The sequence below is a fragment of the Lipotes vexillifer genome, unplaced genomic scaffold, assembly GCF_000442215.2.
Source record: "Lipotes vexillifer unplaced genomic scaffold, Lipotes_vexillifer_v1.1 scaffold788, whole genome shotgun sequence".
Taxonomy (NCBI): domain Eukaryota; kingdom Metazoa; phylum Chordata; class Mammalia; order Artiodactyla; family Lipotidae; genus Lipotes; species Lipotes vexillifer.
Window position 1 is genome coordinate 501,307 of NW_006791862.1, and position 12,674 is coordinate 513,980.

The 12,674-nt window shown below is 44.0% G+C and overlaps 1 protein-coding gene across 3 annotated transcripts in view; it reads left to right on the forward strand.

The window, feature by feature from the left end:
* The window catches only part of ACACA (acetyl-CoA carboxylase alpha), a 284,020-nt gene that overhangs the window by 41,730 nt on the left and 229,616 nt on the right, over nucleotides 1–12,674 (forward strand). Inside the window, exon 1 of one of the 3 annotated variants that reach the window (XM_007464886.1) lies at nucleotides 1,235–1,513. The exons of 1 other annotated variant lie outside the window; for it this stretch is intronic. In XM_007464886.1, the coding sequence (XP_007464948.1) occupies nucleotides 1,476–1,513 (38 nt within the window). In that variant the 5' untranslated portion in view covers nucleotides 1,235–1,475. Of the gene's footprint in view, nucleotides 1–1,234; nucleotides 1,514–5,357; nucleotides 5,476–12,674 lie in introns of those variants that run through there. One more of the 3 variants, XM_007464887.1, reaches the window with a different exon arrangement.

Consider the following 12,674-nt stretch of genomic DNA (forward strand, 5'->3'; position numbering starts at 1 on the left):
AACTGATTCACTTTGCTGTACAGCAGAAACTAACACAACATTGTAAATCAACTATACTCCAATAAAAATTAATTAAAAAAAAAAAAAGAAAGGATGGGGACTTCCTTGGCGGTCCAGTAGTTAAGACTCTGCGATCCCTGGTTGGGGAGCTAAGATCTCCCATGCTGCGCAGCCAAAAATAAATAAATAATAAATAATATAAAAACCTGTCTTTAAAAAAAAAAAGACACTGAAATCTTCTGGCACAAGTTATGTTACAGGGAAACTTTAAGACTGAAGGGATGAAAAGGATAAAAGGAAGTTGAGCAATGGCTCAGTTTTCCTTTAAAGGCTCTACAAAAATTATTAGTGTATTTTATTGTTTACTGTGTTTCATATATAATAATAGAAGTGGAGAGTGAAGGTGTTTGTTTGGGGTAGACAGGTGAGAAAGGAGGAGGAGAGGTAGCAGGAGAAATGCAGCAGGAGAAAGCTGGGTCGGACACGGGAGAAATGGAGATGCTGGAGAAGCTGAAGAGAAGGTGAGGCAGGAACAGGGAGTAAGCTCACCGGGAACGCTCTCACGGGCCTGCAGGAGAGTGAGGTCAGAGATGAGAAGGTTTAAAGCTGATCAATATAAAATGTTAGAGGCTTCCCTGGTGGCACAGTGGTTGGGAGTCCGCCTACCGATGCGGGGGGACGTGGGTTCGTGCCCCGGTCCGGGAGGATCCCACGTGCCGCGGAGCAGCTGGGTCCGTGAGCCGTGGCCGCTGATCCTGCGCGTCCGAAGCCTGTGCTCCGCAACGGGAGAGGCCATGGCAGTGAGAGGCTCGCGTACCGTAAAAAAAAAAGAAAGGTTCGAATCCCAGGATCGGGCAAGACCTCAACAAGTTATTTTCCCTGCCTTCAGATAAAGGTCCCCTTATACTTTCTTTAGGTATTTAGTTATGAAGTGTATAGGACTTAGGGCTTTTTTAAAAAAAAAAAAAAAAGATGCTGGAGGTGTCATGTAAGAGGCAGCTAGGCTTTGGTAACTGCCAATTATGGATAGCACAGATAGGGACTGGAAGTGTCTGGGATTGGATAATAAGGAGGGGATTGGATAATAAGGAGGGAGGGAGAGCTGATATGCCTTGTGAAAACCCAAGTGTCCATGTGAAAACATCGTGGGGAGTATCCACTGGGAACACTGTCCTTCATTGTGTAATCCTACCTTTCATCATCAGGACCAGACTTACAAGGTGGCCTCCCTGAGGACATTTTCTGACCTTATGGTGTGAAGTTCCCTCAGGCTTTTAACCCTGGAGAAACCTGAATGGTTGACTAGAGCAAAGGAACATAGTGTTCTTATAAGGCCTTAGTGTCTTCTTTTTCTTCTATCTCACAACTGGAGCCTCAATTCTGCTCAAGGCACTGACTTTCTTGATGAAGTCTGTCCATCTGTAAAGCAGCTACATATCCTACTGGAGGTTTTGCCTCCCAGAAGTGACCTGAAGATGGACAAGCAGACATCAGGAGCAGAGTGGCCTCTCAGGTACAGAGCCAGCCTTTATTTTAGTCGATGAAGCCCGTACAAATATCTCTACCTAGCTATGGAGGGGGAGTACCAAACTATAAGACATGCTCTCTGCCTTTAAGGTTAAAATTCAGCTGGAGAGCTAAAACCAACATAGACACAAAAAACTTTAGCCTAATGCTGAACCACGTGGTGGTGACCAGATTGCTAGAGGAATTCAGAGGAAGGATAAATCACTAGGAGCTGGATATGTAAAAGAGATCTTCTTAGAGAAAATGGGCTCCTAAGGACTAGAAAAATTCAGAAAATTAGGAAGGGGGAAGGATAAGTTTGCCAGCATAAGCAAAGGTAAGAGTAAGCATGGCAAGAGCTGGAAGCCGGATAAGAGTATATGTTCTATATTGGGGACCAGTGGGAAATAACATCCCAGTGTATCCCCTATCCTCTATCCTAAAGGTCCATCACTGACATTGCCACTTAAGGAATTTGGAACCATGGCCAGAGAGCCACCAGGACAGGGTGCTCTTCATGGGTCCATTTTCTATTCAGGCACTTTCCTTCCTCCCTTGGTTCAACTTTGGCCTGACCTGACAGACTTTCCTGTCCAGGAAGTACAGGTGTGTAGGACACATTGCTGTTTATCAGACATGTGGTAGCAAAGAGGGGGACAATAATGATAAATCCTAAACTGTTGTTCTTAACTCCAGGGTGAATAATTACTGCTTTAAAAAAGTCTACAGTGGGGCTGGGAATCTGTATTTTTAACAAGCACCTACTGATTCTGTTTCAAGGTGGTCTGTGGAACATACTTTGAGAAACACTACATAAACTAAAGTAGAATTGACAATGAAGTGCTAAAATGTCCCAGGCAATGACACACATACTGTTATATATTTCTGGGCTTACTCAGATTTGAGAATTTATTCTCTCGTATCTATGGCTCTTATAAAACTTACATGGTTATCATTTAAGGAGGAAGATCTAGACGCTCTGTTTTGGTGTTTAGTTTTGTCTTCCCAACTAGATTGGGATCATCTTAAAGACAGGGATGCCCTCAGGCTTTTCTTATTTTCCCTGTAGTAGGGTGAGAGACCATCTTTTTTTTTTTTAAATTAGTTAATTAATTAATTTATTTATTTTGGGTGTGCCAGGTCTTAGTTGTGGCATGCGGGATCTTTTAGTTGTGGCATGCATGTGGGATCTAGTTCCCCGACCAGGGATAGAACCTGGGCCCCCTGCATTGGGAATGCTGAGTCTTACCCACTGGACCACCAGGGAAGTCCCGAGACCATCTTTAAGGTTGGAAGGTAGCTAGAATTCTTAGGAAAAAATCCCTGATAACTTTATCTAACCTTCTTGAAAAACCTGAAGGCCATTTGAACTTGTATTAGTTTTGGGAACTTGTATTAGTTTTCTAGGGCTGCCGTAATAGAGTATTACAGACTGGATGGCTTAAACAATAGTTTATTTCTTCACAGTTCTAGAGGCTGTAAGTCCAAGATAGTGTCAGCAGAGTTGGTTTCTTCTCAGGCTTCTCTCTTTGGCTTGTAGATGTTCATCTTCTTCAGCAAAACAGCCACATTCTGGTAAGTGCTTCATCAACTGTGATTCACAGGTGGTCTTCCCTGTATGTGTGTTTGTGTCCTAATCTCCTCTTCTTATAAGGACACCAGTCATTTGGAATTAGGGCCCACCTAATGACCTCATTTTAATTCAATTTCCTCTTTAAAGAGCGAGCCTATCTCCAAATATACTCACATTCTGAGGTGCTGGGGGTTGGGACTTGGACATAGAAATTTTAGAACACAATTCAGCCTAGAACACAATTCAGCCCATTGCAGCCTCTAGTTTCAGCATCTCGAAATGTGCCACTCACTCCCTTCTGTCACACCTGTTAGTCTTGTATAAAGTTCTCTCCACCCTTTAGCTTTCCTCCTCCACTTTTTACAGACATAAGCTTGTGTGGCAAGTACTCTCTAAAGAGCCTGTAGTAGAGATAGGCAGGTTGTGGCATGCACCGAACAGCACAACACTTAGGAGGTGTTGAAATTCCAGGTGTACTGTCTTAGAGACACAGCTCTCTGCCCAGTTGTCTTACCGTTTGATAACAATAATTAGATTATTATATCATATGTAAGTGGTGTATCCTAACTCATTTTTCATTTTCTTTCACGGCAGCTCATTCATTAGGCCTTTCCTTGGCTAGTTCTTTAGAGAGCTCAGTTACTTCAAAAGTTCAGTGAGGTCAAAGAGCAGGCCGTGTAAGTAAGGGCTTGCTGAAGTTTCCCATAAGGACAGTTTTTGAGCACCACTCCCTGGTTTTGCAGTGCTCCTAAGGCTGATAAACAGCAACATCGCTAAGAAAGAACCTATTATAAGTAATAGGAACTAGGAAAGGTAGATGAAAAATAAAACAGGCAACCTCAAGACTTCTGGTTCTTTACAAAGTCACTTCGTTCATAGAGCACTGTTAGGGAGAGGCAAAGCTTCCCTCTTCCCAGGGCTTTTTTTTTTTTTTCCGCGAGTCAGTCAAGTCAAACATCTTGTTAAACCTTGAGGTTTTGCTCAGTTATCTTTACATCCTGATTTTCCACTTTGTTCAACTGACAGATGTACCTACTGACAGTTGTTGTGAAGCATGGGTCACTTCTCTGTAAAGTTCACATTTTCTTTCTAACTTTCTGTTTCCAGTCTCTTATTTTAAAAGTAGGTTGGTAAACTCTTGGAGAAGCCAGCACCTAGTGGTATGATGAGGGCTCCTAGATGAATGCTCTTTCCTGTTGACCAGCCTTTCCATCCTCCTGCTTCTGCTTCCACCCAAGAACTTCTGACCTCAGGTGGTGTATCTATACCCTCTTCACTATTTGCCCTCTGGCACACAACTTCTTCTGGCACCAAACTGTCATCCTCTGTGCCTCTGGACCTTTAGCACAAGCTCGTGTAAGGATCAGAAAAGTGCTCTGGGCAGGGTTGGAAGGAGTTAAACTCACCCATTCTTCTGAAGTGCAATTTTCTCTCTCTTCTGCCCTATAGTTGTATTATATGTTGGGACTCTTTCCAGTTACTATTAATTTTCAACACACAGCCACCATGAAAGTCTTGCTATAAAATAACTGGCAAAAGTAGAAAAATTGGTTGGCTTCTTCTCAAAGGCCTGGTGTCACCACCGTGGAGGTGGGGAGGCACGCTCCTTTCGGAGAAGTCAGGAGTTGACTGCCATCACTTTCCGGGCTCGGGGCAGGCTCTCAGAATAGGCGTTAGTTTGCCTGCACTAACTTGGAAACCACGCTGTGTGATCCTGGGCAATTCACGGATGCGATACCCACCTCTTCGGGGCGCTGGGATTGCACACGGTGAGGTGTTCACACACACCGCCAGCCCCACTCAGTCCTTTTCCCTTCCGGGCTCCGTTCCCGCGCAGCGAGCCGGCAGGCCCCCGCGTCTCTCAGGGGTGGGAGGGGCGTGTGGGGCCAGTCCCCCATTCCCCCATCTGCCGGGAGGGGGAGGCGCCCGGGCGGCCGTACACCGCCCACGGAGAAAGGGCCCGCGGCCGCCCGGGACACGCCCGCCCTCTAGCCGCTGGGCCCCGAATGGCAGAGCGGCGCTCGGACCATCCGCATCGCCTCACGTCGCCCCGCCCCGCGCCTCTCTCCCATTGGCTGTCGCCGGGCTCTCCCGGCCCGCGCCTCTCCTGGCTGCCACCCGGACCGCGCCGCCGCCGGGAGCGGGGTCGGAGGTGAACGGCCTCGAGTAACCCCGGACGTAAGTCACCTCACGGGGCTCGCCGGCTGAGGTGGGAGCGGGGGCGGGGCGGGGCCGGCGCCGTGAAGCCCCGCCCCTCCCCCGTGTGCCGGGCCGGCCTGGTGCTGCGCGCCTGTCAGCCATCGCCGGAGCTGCCGGCGTCTCCACCCGCCCAGCACCGCCACCGCGCAGGGACTCCGGTACCGCCGGACCTCGGACGCCGCCGCCGCCGCCTTGAGGTGAGGGGAGGCCCGCCCCGGAGCCTGCGATCCGGGACCGGGAGAGGCTGGGCCCCGGGGAGGGGCGGCGGCTGCGAGGGGCCGCCTCCCATCTTCCGCCGCACGCGGCCCGGGCTCCATCCCGTCCGGACCCGGTGCTTGGCAGCCCAGCCCTCCCCGCAGTTCTGGGGCCTCGAGTTCCCCTCTGGGGAGACCTGGAGGGGCCTGGGGTCTCCGGGCGTGGGAACTCAGACCCCGGAACTGGGAGGCGTACGGCCCAGGGCCTCTAGGAAGGGGCTGGTGAGACTGCCTGGAGCGGGTCCCCTCATCCTCCCGCCCCAGTCCCGGCGTGGTCTGATACCTTCCAGACCCCTGTCTCTAATGGGACCCTGCGCTCGGGAAAGGGAGAGGACCCACGTGGGAGGGGGATGTTGAGGGTTGGGTTCAGTTGCGCTGGAACTCTGCCCCTTTTGCAGAGTGAGGTGTGGGGTGCAGAGACCCGGGCTTCTGTTGCTCTCGCTGTGTCTGTATCGTGGTGGGAGCCAGGGCCAGGGCCGGGCGAGGTGTCCCTTGCCAGTTCCTGCTCCCAGGGTTTTATTATGTTTTCTGTGTGGGACGTAGTAAAGGTACATGCCTGCTCTTAACTCTATCCCTCACGTTTGCCATACTTACCAAGGGAAGCTATCGGAGATAGGACGTCGCAAGGTGGTGTGAGGCTAATGATTCCAGAGGAAAACGTGCCTGAAGGTCTTGCCCGGGTCAGCGCCAACATTATTTTTGGATTTGGACGCGGGAAAGTGGCCACTAGCCGACACTTGGAATCAGCTCTAAATATCAGGGACTCCAAGTAGGCCTTGTGGGTTTTACAGAAACAAGTAAGAATAAGCTAAAAACTGCTCAGGTTGCCGAAATACTTTAACTTTAGGTGTTTTTGTTTGGGGGTTTAAGATTGAAATCAAAAGACCCCAGGAATTCCTGATTCCATTTCTCCTTAAGCAGTGTTTCAATAATTTCCCAATGTGTGGAACAAACCTAATAGCCTAGTCTTGAGTCTCAGAAGTTGGTCCCCCTTGACTCTGTTTTCATTCTTTTTTTTCTCCCAGTCCACAGTGCAGATTGAGAAGCATGCTTTGGTTACATGCTTTCTTCTTCCTGGGGGGTGGGGGGGGTAGGAATTCTCTGCTTTGTCTCTTGCTTCTTGGTGGGGATGCCTTGGATGTCTGTGAGGAGAAGGCTTTCTGTGCTGCCTATTTGATAGGCACTTTTTTTTTTTTTTTTTTTTTTTTTGTGTAGCGTGCCTCCTCGGATCTCAATTTCCCAACCAGGGACTGAACCCAGGCAATGGCAGTGAAAGCTCCGCATCCTAACTACTAGACCACCAGGGAACTCCCAAAAGGTCCTCTTAAGAAAATGAAAAGATAATCTCTAGATTGGGAGAAGATATGTGCAAATTACATATGTAATAAAGACTTGAACCAGAATAAATAGCTCTCAAAGGTCAGTAAGAAAACTCAAAAAAAAAGTCAAAATATTTGAGCAGTCACTTCACCAAAGATATACTGATGGCAAATAACCACATGAAAAGATGCTCAGCATGTTTAGTCACAATGAGATACTAATACCTACCTATTAGAATGGCAAATTTTTTTTTAAACTTACGATACTAAGTGCTCGTGAGGACGTGGAGCTACTGGAACCCTCATACATTGCTGACGGGAATGCAAAATGACACAGCCACTTTGGAAAACCATTAGAAAGTTTCTTATAAAGTTAAACATACACTTACCACATGACCCAGCAATCCCACTAAGTGTTTACCCAAGTGAAATGAAGACTTATAGTCTCATCTAAACCTATAAACAAATATTTATAGCATCTTTATTCATAATCACCAAAACTAAAAACAACCCACACGTTCAACTAATGCTTACATCTATGTAACAGAATATTACCAGTAAAAAGGAACAAATAACACACAAAAATATGGATGAATCTCAAATGCATTACACTAAGTGAAAGAAGTCAGACTCAAAGGGCTACAATCTATACAATCCCATTCATATGATATTCTGGCAAAGGCAAAACTATAGTAGAAAACAGAAAAGAGGCTGCCAAAGGCTAGGCATGGGGTTGACTACAAACAAGCATGGGAGAATTTGTGGGGAGTAATGGAACTGTGCTATAATTTGAGTAGGTGGTAGTTACATGAGTGCATCTGTCAAAATTCCCAAAACCGTATATCCAACAAGTGTGAAATTTACTGAATATAAATTATACTTCATTTTTTTTTAAAGAAAATAAAGAAAGAAGATAACTGGATCCTTGTAAGGTGGAATGAAAGGAAAGAGACAGATTAGGCGTTATTATAATTAACCAGTGGCAAAATGATGGTGGCTTTTGCCAGGGTGATAGAAGTAGAGAAGGTGAGAAGTAGTTAGGTTCTGAATATATTTTAAAGGTAATTGATATAAAGGAATAAGAAGGAATAAGAAATAGAAGTTGAAAAAGAAAGGGATCAAAGATAACATCAAGATTGTTTTTTACTTGTACAACTAGAAAGATGCAGTTAACATTTATAGAGATGTAGAAGTCTGGGAGGAGAAGTCCTTGGAAAGGTGTGGTAATTCAGACTTTGGATTTTGAACATACAAAGTTTGACATGTTTATAAAATATCCAAGTGAAACTGTTGACTACACAGTTGGTTATTTATATGGAATATAGAATGGAGTCTGTACACATGAATTTGACACTCATTGGTATAAGGATTCTATTTAAAACCATGAAACTAAATACTATTACCTGAGGAGTTATTGAGGATCAGAAAGAGAAGAGACTTGAAGACTAGGTGCTAAAGCATCCAAAGCTTGGGGAAATGGGGAAGAACCAGCAAATAAGACTCCCTGAAGTAGAATGAGAACTAAGTAAATAGTGTATAGGAAGAATGTATTTCAAGACAGAGAATGATTGATCCAGTGCTGTTGGGCAAGATGATGATTGATATGACCCCTCTTAAACACAGAGATCTCTAGAGGCACTATCAAAAGCTGATTTGGGGTGTGAGGGGCAAAGGCCTCTTTGAATCGGGTATAGGGGATAAACAGGAAGATAGATATTAAAGACAGTGAAAACAAACACTTTTACACGGGCCTCTCACTGTTGTGGCCTCTCCCGTTGCGGAGCACAGGCTCTGGACGCGCAGGCTCAGTGGCCATGGCTCACATGCCCAGCTGCTCCGTGGCATGTGGGATTTTCCCGGACCGGGGCACGAACCCGTGTCCCCTGTATCGGCAGGCAGACTCTCAACTACTGCGCCACCAGGGAAGCCCCTTGATAGGCACTTTTAAAAAAGCACTGTGGTCTAATAGAGCAGGATACCTGCTTACTACAAAATAGCAACTCTCTTCTCCTGCCTCGGTTTCCTTATTTCCAATAACAGGAGGACTCTTGTGACTCCAAAAAAATTACCAGACATTGGAAAATGGCATATGAAAGATGTCAAAGGCAAAGAATTTATGAAGTCCCCTGTGTGTTTACATGTTGTAGAAGTTTTGTTTTGAATTACCAGTGCAGAAGAGAAATACATCTAGCATAAGATTTAATTATTTTTAAAGTTTGAAGAAATACTGAGAAATTGTGACATTTGGCTTAATGATCTTATAGTTCAGATGACTAGGTTATGTCAAAGAACTGGCATTGCGAAAGCCAGCCTTAAAACTCTCTCATCAGATCCTTACCTTTTCAAAGTGCTGTGGACATGGTTCAGGTGTAGATCACTACGTAACATTCTATTTGCTTTTCAGTCAATGACTAGGAAACTTTTTTTTTAAATTAACTTATTTTTGGCTGCGTTGGGTCTTCCTTGCTGCGTGCAGGCTTTCTCTAGTTGTGGCGAGTCGGGGCTACGCTTCGTTGTGGTGCGCAGGCTTCTCATTGCAGTGGCTTCTCTTGTTGCAGGGCACGGGCTCTAGGCGCGCGGGCTTCAGTAGTTGCGGCACATGGGCTTAGCTGCAACGCGGTATGTGGGATCCTCCCGGACCAGGGCTCGAACCCGTGTCTCCTGCATTGGCAGGTGGATTCTTAACCACTGTGCCACCAGGGAAGCTCTAGGAAACTTTTTTACCTGTCACACAGACTGGTTTAACAGATCTGGGGCTAGTGGTTTTTTTCCTTAAAAAAAATTTTTTTTTGATAGCTAATATCCTAAAAGTCTTGGTTTAGAAAAGAAGTAAATTAAAATAAAAATTATTGGAATAATACATTGGAATTTAGTATTTCTAGTTGGAGGAGTCTTTTTACAATTCAGAAAAAGGTTTTTATATCATTATCTAACATGTTCTTAAAGATTAATAATAGCAGCAGATACACATCAAGCGTCTTTCCAAGCCCTTAAAACAATAAGATTGTGAAGAAGTAAATGAACACCAAACACTCACTGGCCAAAAAAAATTTAACTATTGAGGTGAGTAACATTTTTATTTATTTTATTTACTTATTTATTTTTGCGGTACGCGGGCCTCTCACTGTTGTGGCCTCTCCCGTTGCGGAGCACAGGCTCCGGACGCACAGGCTCAGCGGCCATGGCTCACGGGCCTAACCGCTCCGCGGCATGTGGGATATTCCCGGACCGGGGCACGAACCCGTGTCCCCTGCATCGGCAGGCGGACTCGCAACCACTGCGCCACCAGGGAAGCCCGTGAGTAACATTTTTAAAGGAAGCCTTCGTTGATCTTCCACTTTAACAGATTATTGCTTAGCTCGTTTTTTGTTTGTTTCACTAATTTTAAAATTTAGTGAGTATTCACTACTTTACTTGGATCTAATGGACTGTGTGAGATGATATTAAATAGAGGAAACTATGACAAGTAGTGTCATAAGGCCACTTCACTTACACAAAGAGTATGAATCTGATTGATAGGGCATAGGTTTTTATGAGTTCAACAAGTCAGTCTTACCGTGTATGCTCTAATGATACCCAGTTCTCTTACCAGTTTGTTATTTACTCATGCTACCATAAAGCCATTTAGCCTCTAGTCTCAGGATGTTTAAGGAAGCAAGTGGAAAGAGACTTCAACAACAAGGGATGTTAATGCCTTACCCAAAGGTTGGTGGTCCCAATTGGTTCGGCCTTCCAATGATGTTATTTGGGACTTAGGCTTGTTCCATCCTTTCAGCATGCTGCACTCACCCTCCTTTATATAAGGAACCACAGTAGTGTTTACCATCACATGACATCAGGAATTGAAATTGCATGAAAGAGTGGTCATCCCAGACAGAATAAGCTTGTATAACGATTTTCATTTTTGGAAATGGTAACATGAAGTTTGAAAATTCTGAATGAATTCATGGAGTTAAGTTTGAAAAGCAGACTCAGTTCTAGAGAATTTTTTTCAAGAAGTATAAGATTTCATTTATGAATATTTGGCTATCTCTTATGGTAGAAATAGAGAGTGCACTCAACTAATGGAGTTCCTAAAAATTACCCTCAGTTTTTGTAGACTGCTCAAATCTGTCCTTAAGTCATATAAGTTGGCACACATGTATATGTATGCATTTATACGCATACCAAGTTGGGGGTTTAGTAGGTTGATAGGAGCTTGATTAGTTTTTAAGTTTACTAGGTGTTATATCAGTAAATTGGCATCAAGACGACAGATAGCTGGATTGTTTGTGTTTTGTGCTTCAGCATTTAGTAGTATTCCTGGGCCTGACAAGGCAAGCTGTTTAATTTCCCTTTGATTCCATTTTATAAAAATCCAAGTACTGAAGAGAACTTTTAGTTTTTGAATGTACCTTAGGATTTTTCTAGTCCAGCTTTACACTTAATATGAAAATATTTTATCTGATACTTCTGTTGAAAACTTCCAGCTATTCATTGAGGAGACGACAGAGTCAGTTACACAGTAACACATATTAATAAATGAGTGAATGACATGCCATTTGTCTACTTAAATGCTCAGGCAGATGTGAGATGAGTCAGAGTAGCATGAAACTAATGGGTAAAGCTTTTTATTAAACTTATTTAAAATCTTCAGTTATGCTAATACATAAGTAATATGTTCACATAGTTCAAAATTTTAAATGTACAAAAGTGTATACAGTGACAGGCTCTGTCCTAACTTTGTCTTGCAGCCACTCAGTTCCCCTTACCAGAGTCAAGCAGTGTTATTTATTTCTTATTATAATTTCTTAATAGTAATTATCAGACATGTTAATTTAAATTTCAAGTTAATTATTTCTTAATAATTACCAAAGATTTTATTCATATTCAAACAGATGCTCATGTATTCTCTTCCCAATACAAATTATACATACTTTACACACCATTCTTCATCTTTGGCTTCTTCACTTAACATTATAGGATGAACTGTTTACATTTTTATTTTCATCAAAGTGATATGTGTACATAGTTTAAAAGTCATATTGGGACTTCCCTGGTGGTGCAGTGGTTAACAGTCTGCCTGCCAATTCAGGGGACACGGGTTCGATCCCTGGTCCAGGGAGATCCCACATGCCGTGGAGCAACTAAGCCTGTGTGCCACAACTGCTGAGCCTGTGCTCTAGAGCCCATGAGCCACAGCTCCTGAGGCTGCGTACCAGAACTACTGAAGCCCTCGCACCTAGAGCCCATGCTCTGCAACAAGAGAAGCCACCGCAATGAGAAGACTGCTCACCGCAACAAAGAATAGACCCCGCTCGCTGCAACTAGAGAAAGCCTGCGGGCAGCAGCGAAGAACCAACACAGCCAAAAATAAATAAATAAATAAATTTATTAAAAAAAAAAAAGTCATATTGTTCCACAAAGTTTGTTACAATAAAACAGCAGTTCTTAGCCCCTTCCCACTTTCATTTATTTTAGCTGATATATTTCTTACACCCCTTTGTCTGTAAATAAAAACCTGGTCTTCCTACATCTTGATTTTTCATTTTTAGGTATTAATTGGATTCCTACTGTGGAAGATGTGGATTTGGTTCTCTTTCCTCTCCTTACCCTCACTGTTCACCTTTGCCTTTCGCATCTCCCACCATCAACTACCCAGTCAAGTTATGTTGTAACTTTTGTTCTATCAATATTCTGTCTTTACAGTTTTATGAATGTGTAACTGCTATACACAATTAGGTTGCATAAAATCCCATGATTTCTTTCCTGTACAACTCTTTCCTTGGAGTTAATAATGGTCTTGATTTTTTTTTTTTTTTTTTTTTTTTTTTTTTTTTTTTT